This window comes from Equus caballus, chromosome 10 (assembly GCF_041296265.1).
Source record: "Equus caballus isolate H_3958 breed thoroughbred chromosome 10, TB-T2T, whole genome shotgun sequence".
Classification (NCBI taxonomy): domain Eukaryota; kingdom Metazoa; phylum Chordata; class Mammalia; order Perissodactyla; family Equidae; genus Equus; species Equus caballus.
This window is the reverse complement of record NC_091693.1, coordinates 64,577,664-64,591,513: the sequence shown is the minus strand read 5'-3', so window position 1 is coordinate 64,591,513 and position 13,850 is coordinate 64,577,664. Positions and strand designations below refer to the sequence as shown.

Below are 13,850 nucleotides of genomic sequence, written 5' to 3'. Positions count from 1 at the left end.
GCTCCCATTTTCTCTGCATTTTTTGGTGGAAATGTATCAGTAATTAATAACAGTTAATGGTAGGATTTCCATGCTCAGTCTGACCCTAGACTTCCTGCTGGGCTTAACCCAGGATCGACTGGGAAGTGACAGACCTCCTGGCCCAGGTGCTTGGGCCTCCTGGCCTTTGCTCAGTGCCGTGACTGCGAATCGTAATTGTCAAGTGCGGGAGGCTCTGTAACTAACAGAAGGATTTGGTTATAGGTCTTTAGAAGCTGAAAGTGATGAGGAAGATCAAGATAGGCCCGTTTAAACATTGACCAAGTTATTCCCTAAGTAGATTTTTTTCCCCCTACAATTTGCTTTGATTGACATTATTTCTCCCTCCAAAGGAAAAAAGTCTTGGAAGTATATGTTAGAGTTTAAAACTATTTGTGTCCGGATCACAGAACTGTAAGCATGGGTGGTCGCCCGCACAGCTGTGCCTGCAGCCTGTGTTTACTCCATGTGAGTTATGGTTGTCATAGAAACTCTAGTGTAGTTTCTTCTGACCTTGGGGTTCGGACTGCTCTTTTCTTCCTGGTACTTTTATCTTTGGTGTTTACCCGTCCTCCCCTCCGACGGAGTTTCCAGGTTCCATCTTACCCTCCTGGTCCTCCCATCTCTGCCCCTGGGTTGGTTGCAGTCCCTGTGAATAAGCTCTCAATCCCTTGCACAGAGGACAGTCCCGCCACCGGCACCAATAGCTCCTGTCACACAGCCGGGTGTCACACAGCCACCAAAGCACAGGGCAGGGAGACTGGGGCCCATTCCTGATGGTTTGATCTTGAACATGTTCCAGACCTTTCTGATCCTTGAGTCCCACACTTATGAAACAAGATGATCTCTGAGCTCCCTTCTGGCTCTAAAACGGTGCCTCATTTTCCTCACTGGTAGAAGGAGACTAACAAGAGTTCCCACCTCCTAGGATTGCCAGGTGAAATTTACAGCTGTAGGCACAGCGCCTTCCATGTGGGTGGGCTGTGGTTTCCATGGTGTGTCCACTGAGTGTGCAGAGTTCAGGGCAGCGTGGTGAGGAGGTGGGTGGGAATGGCACACAGGGTTTCTGCCTTCAGGAGTCACCGGAGGGGTTGGCTCTGCCCCCTGCTGCCACCCGCCCCTGGGACAGCTCCATCAGCACCCTCAGCACTGCCTGCGGCCAGGGCACGCTCTCCTTGCCGGAAGCCCGTTACTATGCCCCGTGCTGATCATCAGCCTTTGTCTGTCTCCTCCCACAGGTACTGGTCACTCCCAATCCTTGTCTCAAAATCTGCTTCTGGGAGAACTCAAACTGAAGGAAGAAGTGATACAGACACTTCCATGATAGCTTAAGTGAAAAAAGCAAGGAACAAGGATCTTAAACCTTTTAGTCTCAGGATCTGTTTATACTCTTAAAAATTATTGAGGACCCCAGAGAGCTTTTGTTTATGTGGGTTATACCTGTCTATATTTACCGTGTTAGAAATTAAAACAGAAATGTTTGGTTTTTTGGTGAGGAAGATTCTCCCTGAGCTACCATCCGTGCCAGTCTTCCTCTCAGTTTTAGTGTGTGAGCTGCCAGCACAGCATGGCTGCTAACCCATGGTGCAGGTCCATGCCCAGGGACTGAACCCGGGCTGCTGAAGCGGAACACACTGAACTTAACCACTAGGCTACTGGGGCTGGCTCTAAATTATTTTTTTATTAACTAAAAATAAGTTAAATATTTGCTTCATTTAAAAATAACTGTAATAAATCCATTACAAGTTAATGTCAATAACATTTTTTATGAAAAAATACCTTTTCCAAAAAAAAATTCTTAGTGGAAAGAGCGGTATTGTTTACATTTTGCAAATCTCTTTAAGGTCTGACTTAATAGAAGACAGCTGGGTTTTCATATCTGCCTCTGTACTCAATCTTTTGCAAACAATATATCATGTTGCCTTTGGAAAACTCTCCTGCACACTTGTGAGAGAAAAGAGGCGATAACATCTCAGTGTCACTAGGAAAATGGTTTTGATCTCATGGACCCCCTGGAAGGGTCTTGGATGTACTGACTCTCCCAAAAGAAAAGAAAACCCCCTCTTTGGAAAAGTGTCAGTTTCTCTGGTATAAATACTCCCACCGTGGCCAATTTCAAGGTATGACTTGACTCCACTAGTGGTGGAGTTGGGGAGACACAATCCGTGCAAGCCGATGTAAGTCAGCCCACTGCAGTCGATGAATCACACTCGAGAACCTGACACAGGATGTTTCTGGAAGGACACACAGGAAAAGCCACATGCTAGGCTCCCGGAGAGTAACCTGGTGCTGGGGGACAGTGGGCCTTTTAACCAAATATCCTTTTATATCTTTTGAATTTTGTTTCATGTACATGTATGATCTAGTCCAAAAAAAGATTTTAGACATCTTCCCATCTTCAGATGAACTCTGAACATGTAAATTGACCTGTAATTGTAAATCTTTCCTGCTTTTCCATTTCTTTGTGGTATCTCTTAGAGTTCGTTCTTTCTCTGCATCCGCGAATGGTTCTGCCTCCCTTCCCCCTTGTCCTTCTTCACAGGCTTTCTTCCTCCCCCGAGCCAGGTGCATGCTGCTGGTGGGGAGTCAGGCTCAGCCGGCTCCTCCGAGGTAGCCCCGCCAGTTACTGCATTTATGTAGTCAATTTAAGCAACTCATCCTTTGTAATTTGATATTTGAGTGGCTAAAGTATCTTCCTATTTCTGAACAAGATTACCCTCCCTTTTGTGCTTTTTGTAAACTGAAGGCTTTTCTGATGACGTTCTGTCTTCCCTACCCGTGTGCCCTGCATGGAAAATTGAACATTGTCCATCTCACTCTGTAGAAGGATAGACACCAGTAGGCATTTTAATGAAATTATATCCACTCCTACAAGCTCTGCAACATTTAAAACCTTTCCGTACCAATGACAGGTCACTTTGCCTGTGGCTTCCTAGACTATTTGGTTTAAAAAAATTATATGTAACAAGCATTTCCACTTATTAGATTGACCACTGGAGATTTGTCCTATTTGAGAGTTACCCTCCGATAAGTCCCCAATGTCTTAGAACCTGTGGTGTGTTAACTCGGGGGGCAGCCGGCTACGCGGGTCTCTGACTCACGTCCCCTTCATTCGTTTGAGTCTTCCTTCGCCTTGGTCAGGTGTTTCTGAGAACAGGGAACCGCCACCCCTTGGGAAGAAGGCTGATTTTCAAGGACATGTGGATGTATAGACTGTCTCACGGTTTGAGATTCGTGGTGAGAGGAATAAGAGGGTTTTGAAAAGGAGAGAATGTTAAAATAAGAAATTCTACCAAGTCCAGCAGGCACAGGAGATTGTAATCCCAGCAGCTTGGGTGGGCGGGAGCTGCGGTGGTTGCTAGCTCCTGAGGTTATTATGTAAAGGAAAGGAATTTCTGTGGCATGCTCCATGTCCACCCAGGGTGAGCAAGCCAGTGACCTCGTCTGGACAGGTGACCAGGAAATGGAGGGAGCCACGTGATGCCCATCCCCTTTCCACCCAGTCATGACGCTGTTGGTGTACCGTCACCACGTCACCTCAGATGCCGGGGAGTGACCCACACATCCCTCTCATAGAAACTTTTCTGTACCGTGGGATGGAGTCTATAAGCACGGAGGAGAGGGGATTCTGGGTAGCTACGGGGAGACAAAGGGGGATTTGGATGCTGCTGCTGCTGCTGCTGCTGGACAGAAATCCAAGGCTGGGACCTGTCCCCGTGTCATCAGAAGAACCTTAACAGAAGAATGAGGATCCTGTTATGTCCTCTCCCAGTGGCTGACGGGAGATACAGACAGACTTGGTTTGAATCCCAGTTCTGTCACTTAACTAACAGCCGTGTGACACTGGGCAGGTTACTTGCCCTCCTTTTTGCCCTTCTAATAGTTGAATATTTTATTTCCATAATCAAAATGATATCAAAATAATTTTTCCAGCTTCATTGAGGTATAATGAACAAATAAAACTTGTGTATATTTACGGTGTATGCCCTCACTTTCTTTCCTGGTGAGATTGGGATTCAAGTCGCTCAGGATGAGGGGGGCGCACACGAGGGGCCTGGTGCGGTGCGTGGGCTGCAGATGTCCCTGAGGACCCTCCGCCCTCCCCACAGCAGGAGCCAGCTGCAGTGTTGGGCTTCCAGGCCTTGCACATGGGACCTTCCCCAGCTTCCCGAGGAGTGTGACTTCCTTGCTGGCTGGGAGGGAAGGGGCCGCCATACTGCAGTGCTAATCTAGCATCTGTCACTCGTCTATAAATGAACACGGAAATGTTTTCTAAAGCAGATGCACACGGGGCATCTAGAATGCCCAGGACGCCAGCAGCCCCTTCCTCCCACCTCACCCCCGTGACCCTTCCCTGCCTCCCCTCCACACCCCGCCTTCTCCCACACCCGGGGCGGCTCAGGTGTGTGCTCTTCCACCATCGTTTTCTGATGAGAGGATCACCAGGAGCTCAGAACTCAGGTGCTAAATTGCCTGCTGTCGTGTCACATGGTGGTTGTTCAGAAAATCCCCTTCCTGCCCCTCAAGGCCCTCCCCACAGAGGCGACCCTGACACTTGCCCCAGGCCCCGCGCTGGTGGCCCGCGCCTGCCTTCTGGGCTCAGCGCTGCTCCAGAGAAAAGGACTGGCAGGTGTCGCATCAGATAGCATCCGGTGCTGGGCAGCACTTGTGGTCCTGTCTCCTGTGTTTTCTCATCGAGCCCTGTTTTCTTTTCTTCTGGGAGTCGCTCGTCCTTTTAATAGTTTCCATTTAGCCAGAGTCGTCGTGGGTTTCCCTTTTTTCCCCCAAATAAGCCATCCTCCATCTCCTCTGTGTCTCACCTTTCCTCTCCCGAATGTAGTTGTTTTCTGCACTGTCCCCTCTCCGCCAGCCCTTTCCCCATTCCTCCTGCTTCCCCCCCGCTGCCCTTGATTAGAGGGAGTAGGGTATGTGACCGCATGGCAGGCTTTCCGAGGGCACTTGGCAAGCTCAGGGTGTCAGGGTGAAGCCTGAAGTGTTTCCGTGAGAGGCCCCCCCGACTGGGCTGCAACCCAGGCAGCCTGAATTCCTGCCTGCCATCGGCTAACCTTCCTGTCCAAAAAGAAAGGAGTTATCCCTGCCTGTCCCCCCCAGACGCCCAGGTCATGTGACGTTATCACACTCGAGGTTTATTTCCTTGGAATGCAGCGGCGATTGTATTTGCCAGCACTCACCTCTGGTAAAGTAGTTCTTGGACCCTGGAAGTTGCCTGATTGTCTGTTTTCCCTCAGTAGCACCTTGTGTGTTCAGTTTTTCAGGTAAGAGATAGTTTGGTAAGTAGAAATTCAGTTTCAAATAAATCTTAAATTTTCTTATTCATTCTTCTGGAAATTAGTAATAGAGGGAGGAAGAGAATTGTGCCTGTCATAAGGTTACTGTGACGCACTGAGAATAGTGCACCACGTCATAAGCACTCTATGAGTGTGGCTACTGTTAGTGAATTTTGAAGTTGTCGTGTGCATGGATCACCTTGACACACTCCCTCCCTTGCCCCCTCACTCCATTCGTCCATCTAAAACAAGGGCCCACACACTCTTCACGCCTGCTCGGTAAAAGGTTTACTGACCTGTGTAGATAGCATCGCTCTTCCTTATAGAGATGCTCCTTCGTCCTGCTCTCCCGATCCTCGGCCAGAATAGGACCTCAGTATTTGCAGGCAGCTTAATTAGTTATGGGACCCACAGCCCCTCAATGGCAACAGTACTGGCTGCCATGTGTATTCTTTTCCAGTGTTACTACCTCATTTCTTGTTGTTAGTGCCGTTGTTGCTGTTGGTGCCATCGAGCGGATTCTGACTCCCCGCGACCCTGTGCACAGCAGAGTGGAATTCTGCCCGGTCTTTTTGTGCCATCCTCTCACCTTCCAGCACTGTATCAGACAAGGCTCTGCTGCTATTCATGGGGTTTTTATGGCCAGTTTGTCAGAAGTGGGCGGCCGGTTCCTTCTTCCTGGTCTGTCTTAGTCTGGAACCTCTATTGAAACCTGTCCACCATGGGGGACCCTGCTGGTGTTTGAAATCCCAGTGGCATAGCTTTCAGCATCACAGTAACGCTCAGATGCCACAGTATGACGACGACAGACAGGTGTTGTGGTTCCCTGACCTAGGAATGAACCTGGACGGCGGCAGTGAGAATGCCAGCTCTTAACCACTAGACCCCCAGGGCTGCTTGTGTCTCATTTATACCTTATATATTTATGGGCACACTTAGGTAACTTGGAGAATCTCAAAGACTTGCAACGGTGCTTTTAATCATGGTGTCTGTTCCATTCCGGCTGGCGCAGTGGGAGTCAGGCTAGCTCTGCACCAGACCCTACAGCCCCCTCTCGTCAGCCCCATTCCCTCGTCAATAAAAAGAAGGGTTTGGACCAGATTGTGTGGAGCTTGAGAGCTTTAAAAACTCACAGTGCCTCTTTCTTCTTGTTGCTTCTGAAGGCAGGGCTAGACCAGCACCATCCAATTAAAAATGTAATGCAAGCCACATAGGTAATTTCAAATTTTCTAGTAGCCACATTAAAAAAAGTGAAATTAATTTTGATAAAGTATTTTACTTAGCCCAGTAAATCCTAAATATTATCATTTCAACATGTAATCAATATAAAAAATTTTAATGAGCTATTTCACACTCTTTTTTGCCATGCTAAGTCTGTGAAATCCAGTGTGTATTTTATACTCACAGCACATCTCCATCTGGACTAGCCACATTTTGGAGTCCTCGGTAGCCACGTGTGACTAGTGGCTGCCACATGGACAGCACAGGTCTTTTTGGACCACCTGTGGTCCTAAGACCTCTGCTCGGGTCCATGGGATGCACAGCCTCCATCCTTAGTCAGCCTTTTCCTTTTGTGGCTGGAATTTATGAAGCAGGGACCTCACAGAAGATCATCCGAACTGGGGTCTTTTGTAAGACTTGACTTTCTCGAGTAACTATCCCCTCGCGCTGTCAGTGGCTCTCAACCCGTGTGTTAGGATGCGTTCTGCGCGCACACAGTCTTGGAGAAGTGCTCCCCGCAGGCACTCAGAAGGCCTGGCTGCTTCGGAGCAACTGCAAACAAGAATAAGAGGCTGCAGTTTTCCAGGATGTGGCAGAGCAGCGTCCGCTGAACCTGCCGCCACCCGGAGCCTGGGTTGGGAGGGTTGGGGACATTCTCCTGGGCACGGCAAGTTCAGTCAAACAAGCAGTAAATCGCGACTTTGTCTTTGTCTTTTCCTTTAGTGAAATAGAAGATGAACGCAACTGAATTCAGTGAAGATGTAGAAGAAGGTAAAAAAAATGCCTCTTTTAAAAAATTATTTTTAACTTGATATTTTTTTAGGTCATACATTCACATGGTTCAAAGACATAACAAGATACCTAATGAAAATCAATGAAGTCTCCTCCCACCCCATTCCCATCCCCCCCACCCACACCCCCGTTATGAGTATCTTATGTATCTTTCCAGAGTTGCTTTTTAAAAAGTCTCATTTAAAAGATAGTATTTGTTTCTCTCCTTCCATCTCCTCGCCCTTCCCACCTAAAAGACTTTAAGACCAGTTTTGAAAAAAATGTTCTTGGAACATGGTTTTATTGTATAGCGCTCATGTGGTAAGATGAAATTACTTGGTTGGAAAGTGCAGTTTTGTTGTGACTGGACATTATTATCTGAGTGGTAGTGGCGGGGGGCGGCCTGGGAACACCCGGCGCCTGCAGAACCCTGCTAATCTCTGAGCGGCCCGGTGATCTTTCCCACTGAGCCCTATTTCTTCTCTGCCACAGTTCTAAAAAATAACACTGTGAAAGTGGAGACAGAGGCTGAAGATGCTGCCCTGGACTGCTCAGTGAACTCCAGGTCTGCCGAGAAGCACCCTCTGGACAGCGTCTTCACTGCCCTCCAGGACTCCAGCAAGCGCAAGCAGCCGGGCAGCGATGGCCAGCCCGACTCCGTCCCCAGCGTGAAGAGGCGGCGGCTGATTCCCGAGGTGAGGCCCAGCCCCTTCCACCGTTCGCTCGGGCTCCAACCCTCTGATTAGACGTTGAATCTCTCTACTCTGGGCATCGGGCAACTGCTAAACCTTTGGGCCTGAGAAGGCTTTCATTCCAGCTGTCCCATCTCTGGCTTGAGTTGCTAGAGGGTGTCTTTAACTGGAAATGTTGTCTATGTCTGGATTCATTACGGGGTAAGGGCAGTCTTTCCAGTGCAACTGCTTTTTTTTTAAAGATTGGCACCTGAGCTAACACCTGTTGCCAATCTTCTTTTCTTTTTTCTTTGTCCTTCTTCTTCTCCTGAAAGCCCCCCAGTACATAGTTGTATATTCTAGTTATAGGTCCTTCTGGTTGTGCTGTGTGGGACGCTGCCTCAGCATGGCCTGGTGAGTGGGGCTAGGTCTGTGCCCAGGATCCAAACTGGCAAAACTGGGCTGCTGAAGTGGAGCGTGCGAACTTAACCACTCAGCCACGGGGCCAGCCTCTGCAGCTGCTTTTGAGTTCATCATTTTGCTTTGCTCCACAGGAAAAGCAAAAACTTGTTGATAACAAGGAGTGTTGATGAAGGCGTAACACAGGGCCACCCCAGTGGCGTAGTGGTTAAGTTCATGTGCTCTGCTCCAGCGGCCTGGGATTCGCTGGTTCAGATCCTGGGTGCGGACCTAGCACCGCTTGTCAAGCCATGCTGTGGAGGCGTCCCACATAAAATAGAGGAAGATGGGCACAGATGTTAGCTCGGCAACACTCTTCCTCACAAAATGGAACTGGACATGGTGCCCCCTCAAGCAGCCTGCAGTCCAGATGTGAGACAAGACAGTTAAGACGGAGGGAGGCAGCCGTGGGAGATGCGGATGTGTCTGCCTGGGCTGCCTCACCAGCAAGCCTCCCCACAGCCCAGCAGGTTACATCTTAAACTCTTAGAAGGACGTTTTCCCTAGCTCTCTAGCCCAGACACACATACACAGGCTCTTTGGGGGGGACCCAGATAGGCATTTCAACTTGTGCATGTCTGTCCAAAACAGCCCATGTTTTCAAGGCTCTTTGTCATTAGCCAGAGCACCACCGAGGGTCAGCCTGGGCCTCTTTGGGTTGTTACTGGTTGGTTTTAATTCTCTTCTATGAGGTGCCAGGGCAGATTCAAATAAATTGGGAATTCAGGGATTTTAGAGACTTAATAGGTCTTCAATAAGTAAAAACTGTTCTTCTCTTTAATTAGCAAAATGATGAGATTAAGATTTTCACCAGGATTTAAATATACATGTTTACATTATAATGAGGGCCGACCTCCATTCCCCATCATGGAATGTTGACTGATACATTTATGTATTTATTTGGGTTTTTTTCCCCCCAAACAGCTTTATTGAGATATTCAGATACTATACAATTCACCAATTTAAATTGTACACTTCAGTGGTTTTAGTGTATTCGAAGTTGTGCAACCATTAGCAGAATAAATTTTAGAACATTATCATCACCCTGCAGAGAAATCCTCTACCCATTGGCACTCACTCCTCATTACCCCTCCTCAGCTCCTGGCACCTAATCTACTTTCTGCCTCTATGGATTTGCCTATTCTGGACATTTCATGTCAATGGAATCAGACTCTGTGGCCTTTTGTGTCTGCCTTCTTTTAGTCAGCATGATGTTTTCAAGGTTCATCCATGCTGCAACGTGTATCAGTACTTCATTCCTTTTTATGGCCAAATAATATTCCACTGTGTGAATTAACCACAGTTTGTTTATCCATTCCTTAGTTGATAGACGTTTGGGTTGTTTCCACTCTTTTTTTTTTTAAAGATTGGCACCTGAGCTAACATCTGTTGCCAATCTTCTTTTTTTTTTTCCTCCTCCTTCTCCCCAAAGCCCCCCAGTACACAGTTGTATATTCTGGTTGTGCTGTGTGGGACACCGCCTCAGCATGGCCTGATGAGCAACGCCATGTCTGGCCCGTGATCCAAACTGGTGAAACCCTGGGCCGCCAAAGCAGAGCGCATGAGCTTAACCACTTGGGCACGGGGCCGGCCCCTTTTCCTCTTTCTGACTATCGTGAGAAATACTCAAGCAATACATTTTTAAGAAGCTATAGTGCCCAGAAAAAAAGTTGAATTTTTTAAATACCTATGAGCATTTTTTGTAAAGGATTAATTAGAAATATCCCACCCTTGCCCCTGACTGCCTGAACCAGCCACGTGCTGCACACGCTGTGACTCTGGGGAGAGTGTCACGCGGGGACGGCCATTTCCAGTGCAGTGAGTAGTGACTACAGATTAAACCTCGGATCCCTGAGATTCCTGCCGTGGCAAATGAAAGCTGCAAGGTGGTTGGTAGAATAGCTTGTTTGAAAAATGGTTATCTGTTTGCTCTTTCTGATGTTTTATTTTAAACCACAATATATTATCCCTTTCCCAAATGATTGAAATTTAGGTGTTTTCCACATTTATATCATTATAAATGGTGCCACAGGCACCATCCACATACACAAGCCCAGTGCCCTTCTGTGGGTGTTTCTATGGGTCAGATTCCTAGAGGTTGTTCCTGAAAATGTTGAGAACTTTGGGAAGCACTATGCTAAGTTCCTAAAGGAACCCCTGAAATCACTTTCTTCTGTGCGTCACATTACATTTCTGCTTATGATCAAGTCTGTAAACTTCCAGTTTGCAAGTAAAGCCAGAGGTCAAGAAATGGAGCACAAAGTTGAGTGTATCAGTTCACTTTTTTGTTTTTTTTTAAAGATTGGCACCTGAGCTAACATCTGTTGCCAATCTTCTTCTTTTTTTTCTTCTTCTTCCCAAAGCCCCCCAGTACACAGTTGTAGATTCTAGTTGTGAGTGCCTCTGGTTGTGGCATGTGGGATGCTGGCTCAGCGTGGCCTGATGAGCGGTGCCATGTCTGCGCCCAGGGTCTGAACTGGTGAAACCCTGGGCTGCCGAAGCGGAGTACGCAAACTCAACCACTTGGCCACCCGGCCGACCCCTCGGTTCACTTTTGCTGTGTGGCAAACCACCCCAAAACTTAGCAGTGTAAAACAACCAGCATTTTATTTTTTTTATGTTTAATTAATTTATTTTTTTTGTTGAAGATTAGCCCTGAGCTAACTACTGCTAATCCTCGTCTTTTTGCTGAGGAAGACTGGCCCTGAGCTAACATCTGTGCCCATCTTCCTCTACTTTATATGTGGGACGCCTACCACAGCATGGCTTTTGCCAAGCAGTGCCATGTCTGCACCCAGGATCCGAACTGGCAAACCCCGGGCCGCTGAGAAGCAGAACGTGTGCACTTAACCGCTGCACCATCAGGCCGGCCCCCATACAACCACCATTTTATTTATTCACAGTTCTAAGGGTCAGCTGGTGGTTCTGCAATTTGGCCTGACGTGTCAGGGCTGGGTAGTCTGGGATGACCTCCTCCCATCTCTGGGACCTCACCTGGGCGGCCGGGATGACTGCAGCCTCCCTGTATGCGCTTTCTCACCCTCTCGGAGGCTAGTCCGGGCCTGTTCACATGACGTGAAAGAGTTCTAGGAGCAAGAGAGGGCCAGCCCCGGGGGCAGACACTCCTCATGCCTCTGTCTGCATCACATTTGCTAGTGTCCCATTGGTCAAAGCAAGTGCTGTGGCCAAACCTAGACTGAAGTGGTGGAAAAACCGACTTCACCTCCTGGTGGAAGGAGCAACAAAGTCACATGGCAAAGAGGCTTTCACACAGGATGGGGGAGCTGTTGGGGCCCTTTTTGTAAACAATTCACCACAGGAAGGGACAGCAAGCTCTCCCAGCAAGAAGGAGTTCTGACCACGCGTAGGCCAGGTTGAGGCCTTTGTGGAAGGCCCGAGGTGACCCTGTTGTCTCATTGCACAAATGCTGTCACTCTTTATCCTTTCATTCAGTAAATTTTTGTTGTCATGGCATCATAGAGCAGGAAGCATTTTTGTATTCTTGGAGGCAGAAAGGGAAGGAGAAAGTTCTTAGGAGTTATATTTTAGTTGACTCCTTCAGTATGTGAAGCAAGTCAGAAAGATCTGCACTGCGCTCGAGCCCCATCGAGGTTCATAGTGGAGGGATCCCCTGAGCATCGTTGGATGGTGTGGGGTGCAGTTGCTCGTCATTATCTGTGAAGGCAATAAAATTTAGCCAGACCTTCAGGCATCTTGCAGGAATTCTGACATTGTTGGAGAAAAAGGAACCAAAAATGCATTTGAATATTTTTTCTTTCTTTTTCTTTTTTTTTTCTTTTTGGTGAAGAAGATTGTCACTGTGCTAACATCTGTGCCAGTCTTCCTCTATTTTGTATGTGGGACACTACCATAGCGTAGCTTGATGAGTGGTGTGTAGGTCTGTGGCCGGGATCCGAACCCGTGAACATGGCTGCCAAAGCGGAGCACACAAACTTAACCACTATGCCACTGGGTCAGCCCTGAATATTTCTAATATGACTTGTCCAATTTACGCATCCTAACCTGTCACATATGTTTACAATGGATTGGATACAGCAGGCAGTTCTAGCCCATTAGATTTTGAAGTGAAAAAAACATGTTAAGTCCTGGATTTTATTTTGGGTATTTTATTAGCTGTGTTCATTTTCCTTAGTGTAACAAAGTGAGGTTGATATCCTTGCCTTCCTTCCTGTTCTGTAAAAAGAATGTATGTAAGTATAAATCTTTTGAAATTCTTTTTTTTTTTTTTAAGATTTTATTTTTCCTTTTTCTCCCCAAAGCTCCCCGGTACATAGTTGTGTATTTTTAGTTATGGGTCTTTCTAGTTGTGGCATGTGGGACGCTGCCTCCACATGGCCTGATGAGCGGTGCCATGTCTGCGCCCCAGATCCAAACTGGCAAAAGAAACCTTGGGCCACTGAAGCAGAGCCTGCAAACCCAACCACTCGGCCACGGGGCTGGCCCCTGAAATTCTTGCGCTCCTTGTAGAAAAGTGGCGTGTGAATTCAGACAATACTTTTTTTTTTAAGTTTGTGTAAATTCATCTATCAGTAGCCTCAGAACCTGGGGACTTTTGAACAATCTATCAGTTTTATGAAATTATAGTATATGTTGATTTTTCAAAAAATCAACACGATTTGGGGAGTATATGTGGCTTTCTTAACCACTTTCACCACAGGGTGAGACAGGAGGGATCAAGAGGCTGAAACAAGCAATAATCATCAGAAAAGTGGAGGAGGCTGGCCTGGTGGTGCAGCGGTTAAATTCGCACGCTCCACTTCAGTGGCCTGGGGCTCGCTAGTTCGGATCCCAGGTGCGGACCTGTGCACTGCTTATCAAGCCATGCTGTGGCAGGCATCCCACGTGTAAAGTAGAGGAAGATGAGCACGGATGTTAGCTCAGGGCCAGTCTTCCTCAGCAAAAAGAGGAGGATTGGCAGCAGATGTTAGGTCAGGGCTATTTTTTTAAAAAATTTTTAAAAGTAAAAAGTAAAAGTGGAAAGGAAGTACATTAAGTTATCAAGTACCTGCTCAACAAATAGCCCATTCCTTATTTTGTATCATTTAATCCATATATCAAACCAATGATGAGAGACTTAATATCTCCACCACAAAGGTGAGCAAACTCGGGCATGTAAGTTACAGCCAGGATGCCAGTGGGGCAGCCGCATTCCCAGTGTGAGGTGCCAGGAGGATTGGGAACACTCCGGCTCTGGGGTCCCTGCTGTCCAGGGAGGTGAGCCCCACCTTCTCTGATCCAGCCCACAGGAATAACAAATACCAGAATGAGGGGAGAGTTCACCATGTGGCCTTCGGCCAATTATGTGGCCTCCCAGACTCCGAGGTTCCTCCGCGGTGATGAGGGCTGACCCTGCTCACCTCCTTGGTTTCTTGTGTGGATCGTGAGACGGCCCATGTAAGGA

The 13,850-nt window shown here is 47.6% G+C and overlaps 1 protein-coding gene across 2 annotated transcripts in view; it reads left to right on the top strand.

Annotated features, from left to right (window-relative positions):
* The window catches only part of BEND3 (BEN domain containing 3), a 34,180-nt gene that overhangs the window by 7,011 nt on the left and 13,319 nt on the right, over window positions 1–13,850 (top strand). Inside the window, exons 2-3 of one of the 2 annotated variants that reach the window (XM_023650873.2) lie at window positions 7,251–7,298; window positions 7,791–7,993. In XM_023650873.2, the coding sequence (XP_023506641.2) occupies window positions 7,262–7,298; window positions 7,791–7,993 (240 nt within the window). In that variant the 5' untranslated portion in view covers window positions 7,251–7,261. Of the gene's footprint in view, window positions 1–4,927; window positions 7,299–7,790; window positions 7,994–13,850 lie in introns of those variants that run through there. The other variant, XM_001503954.7, reaches the window with a different exon arrangement.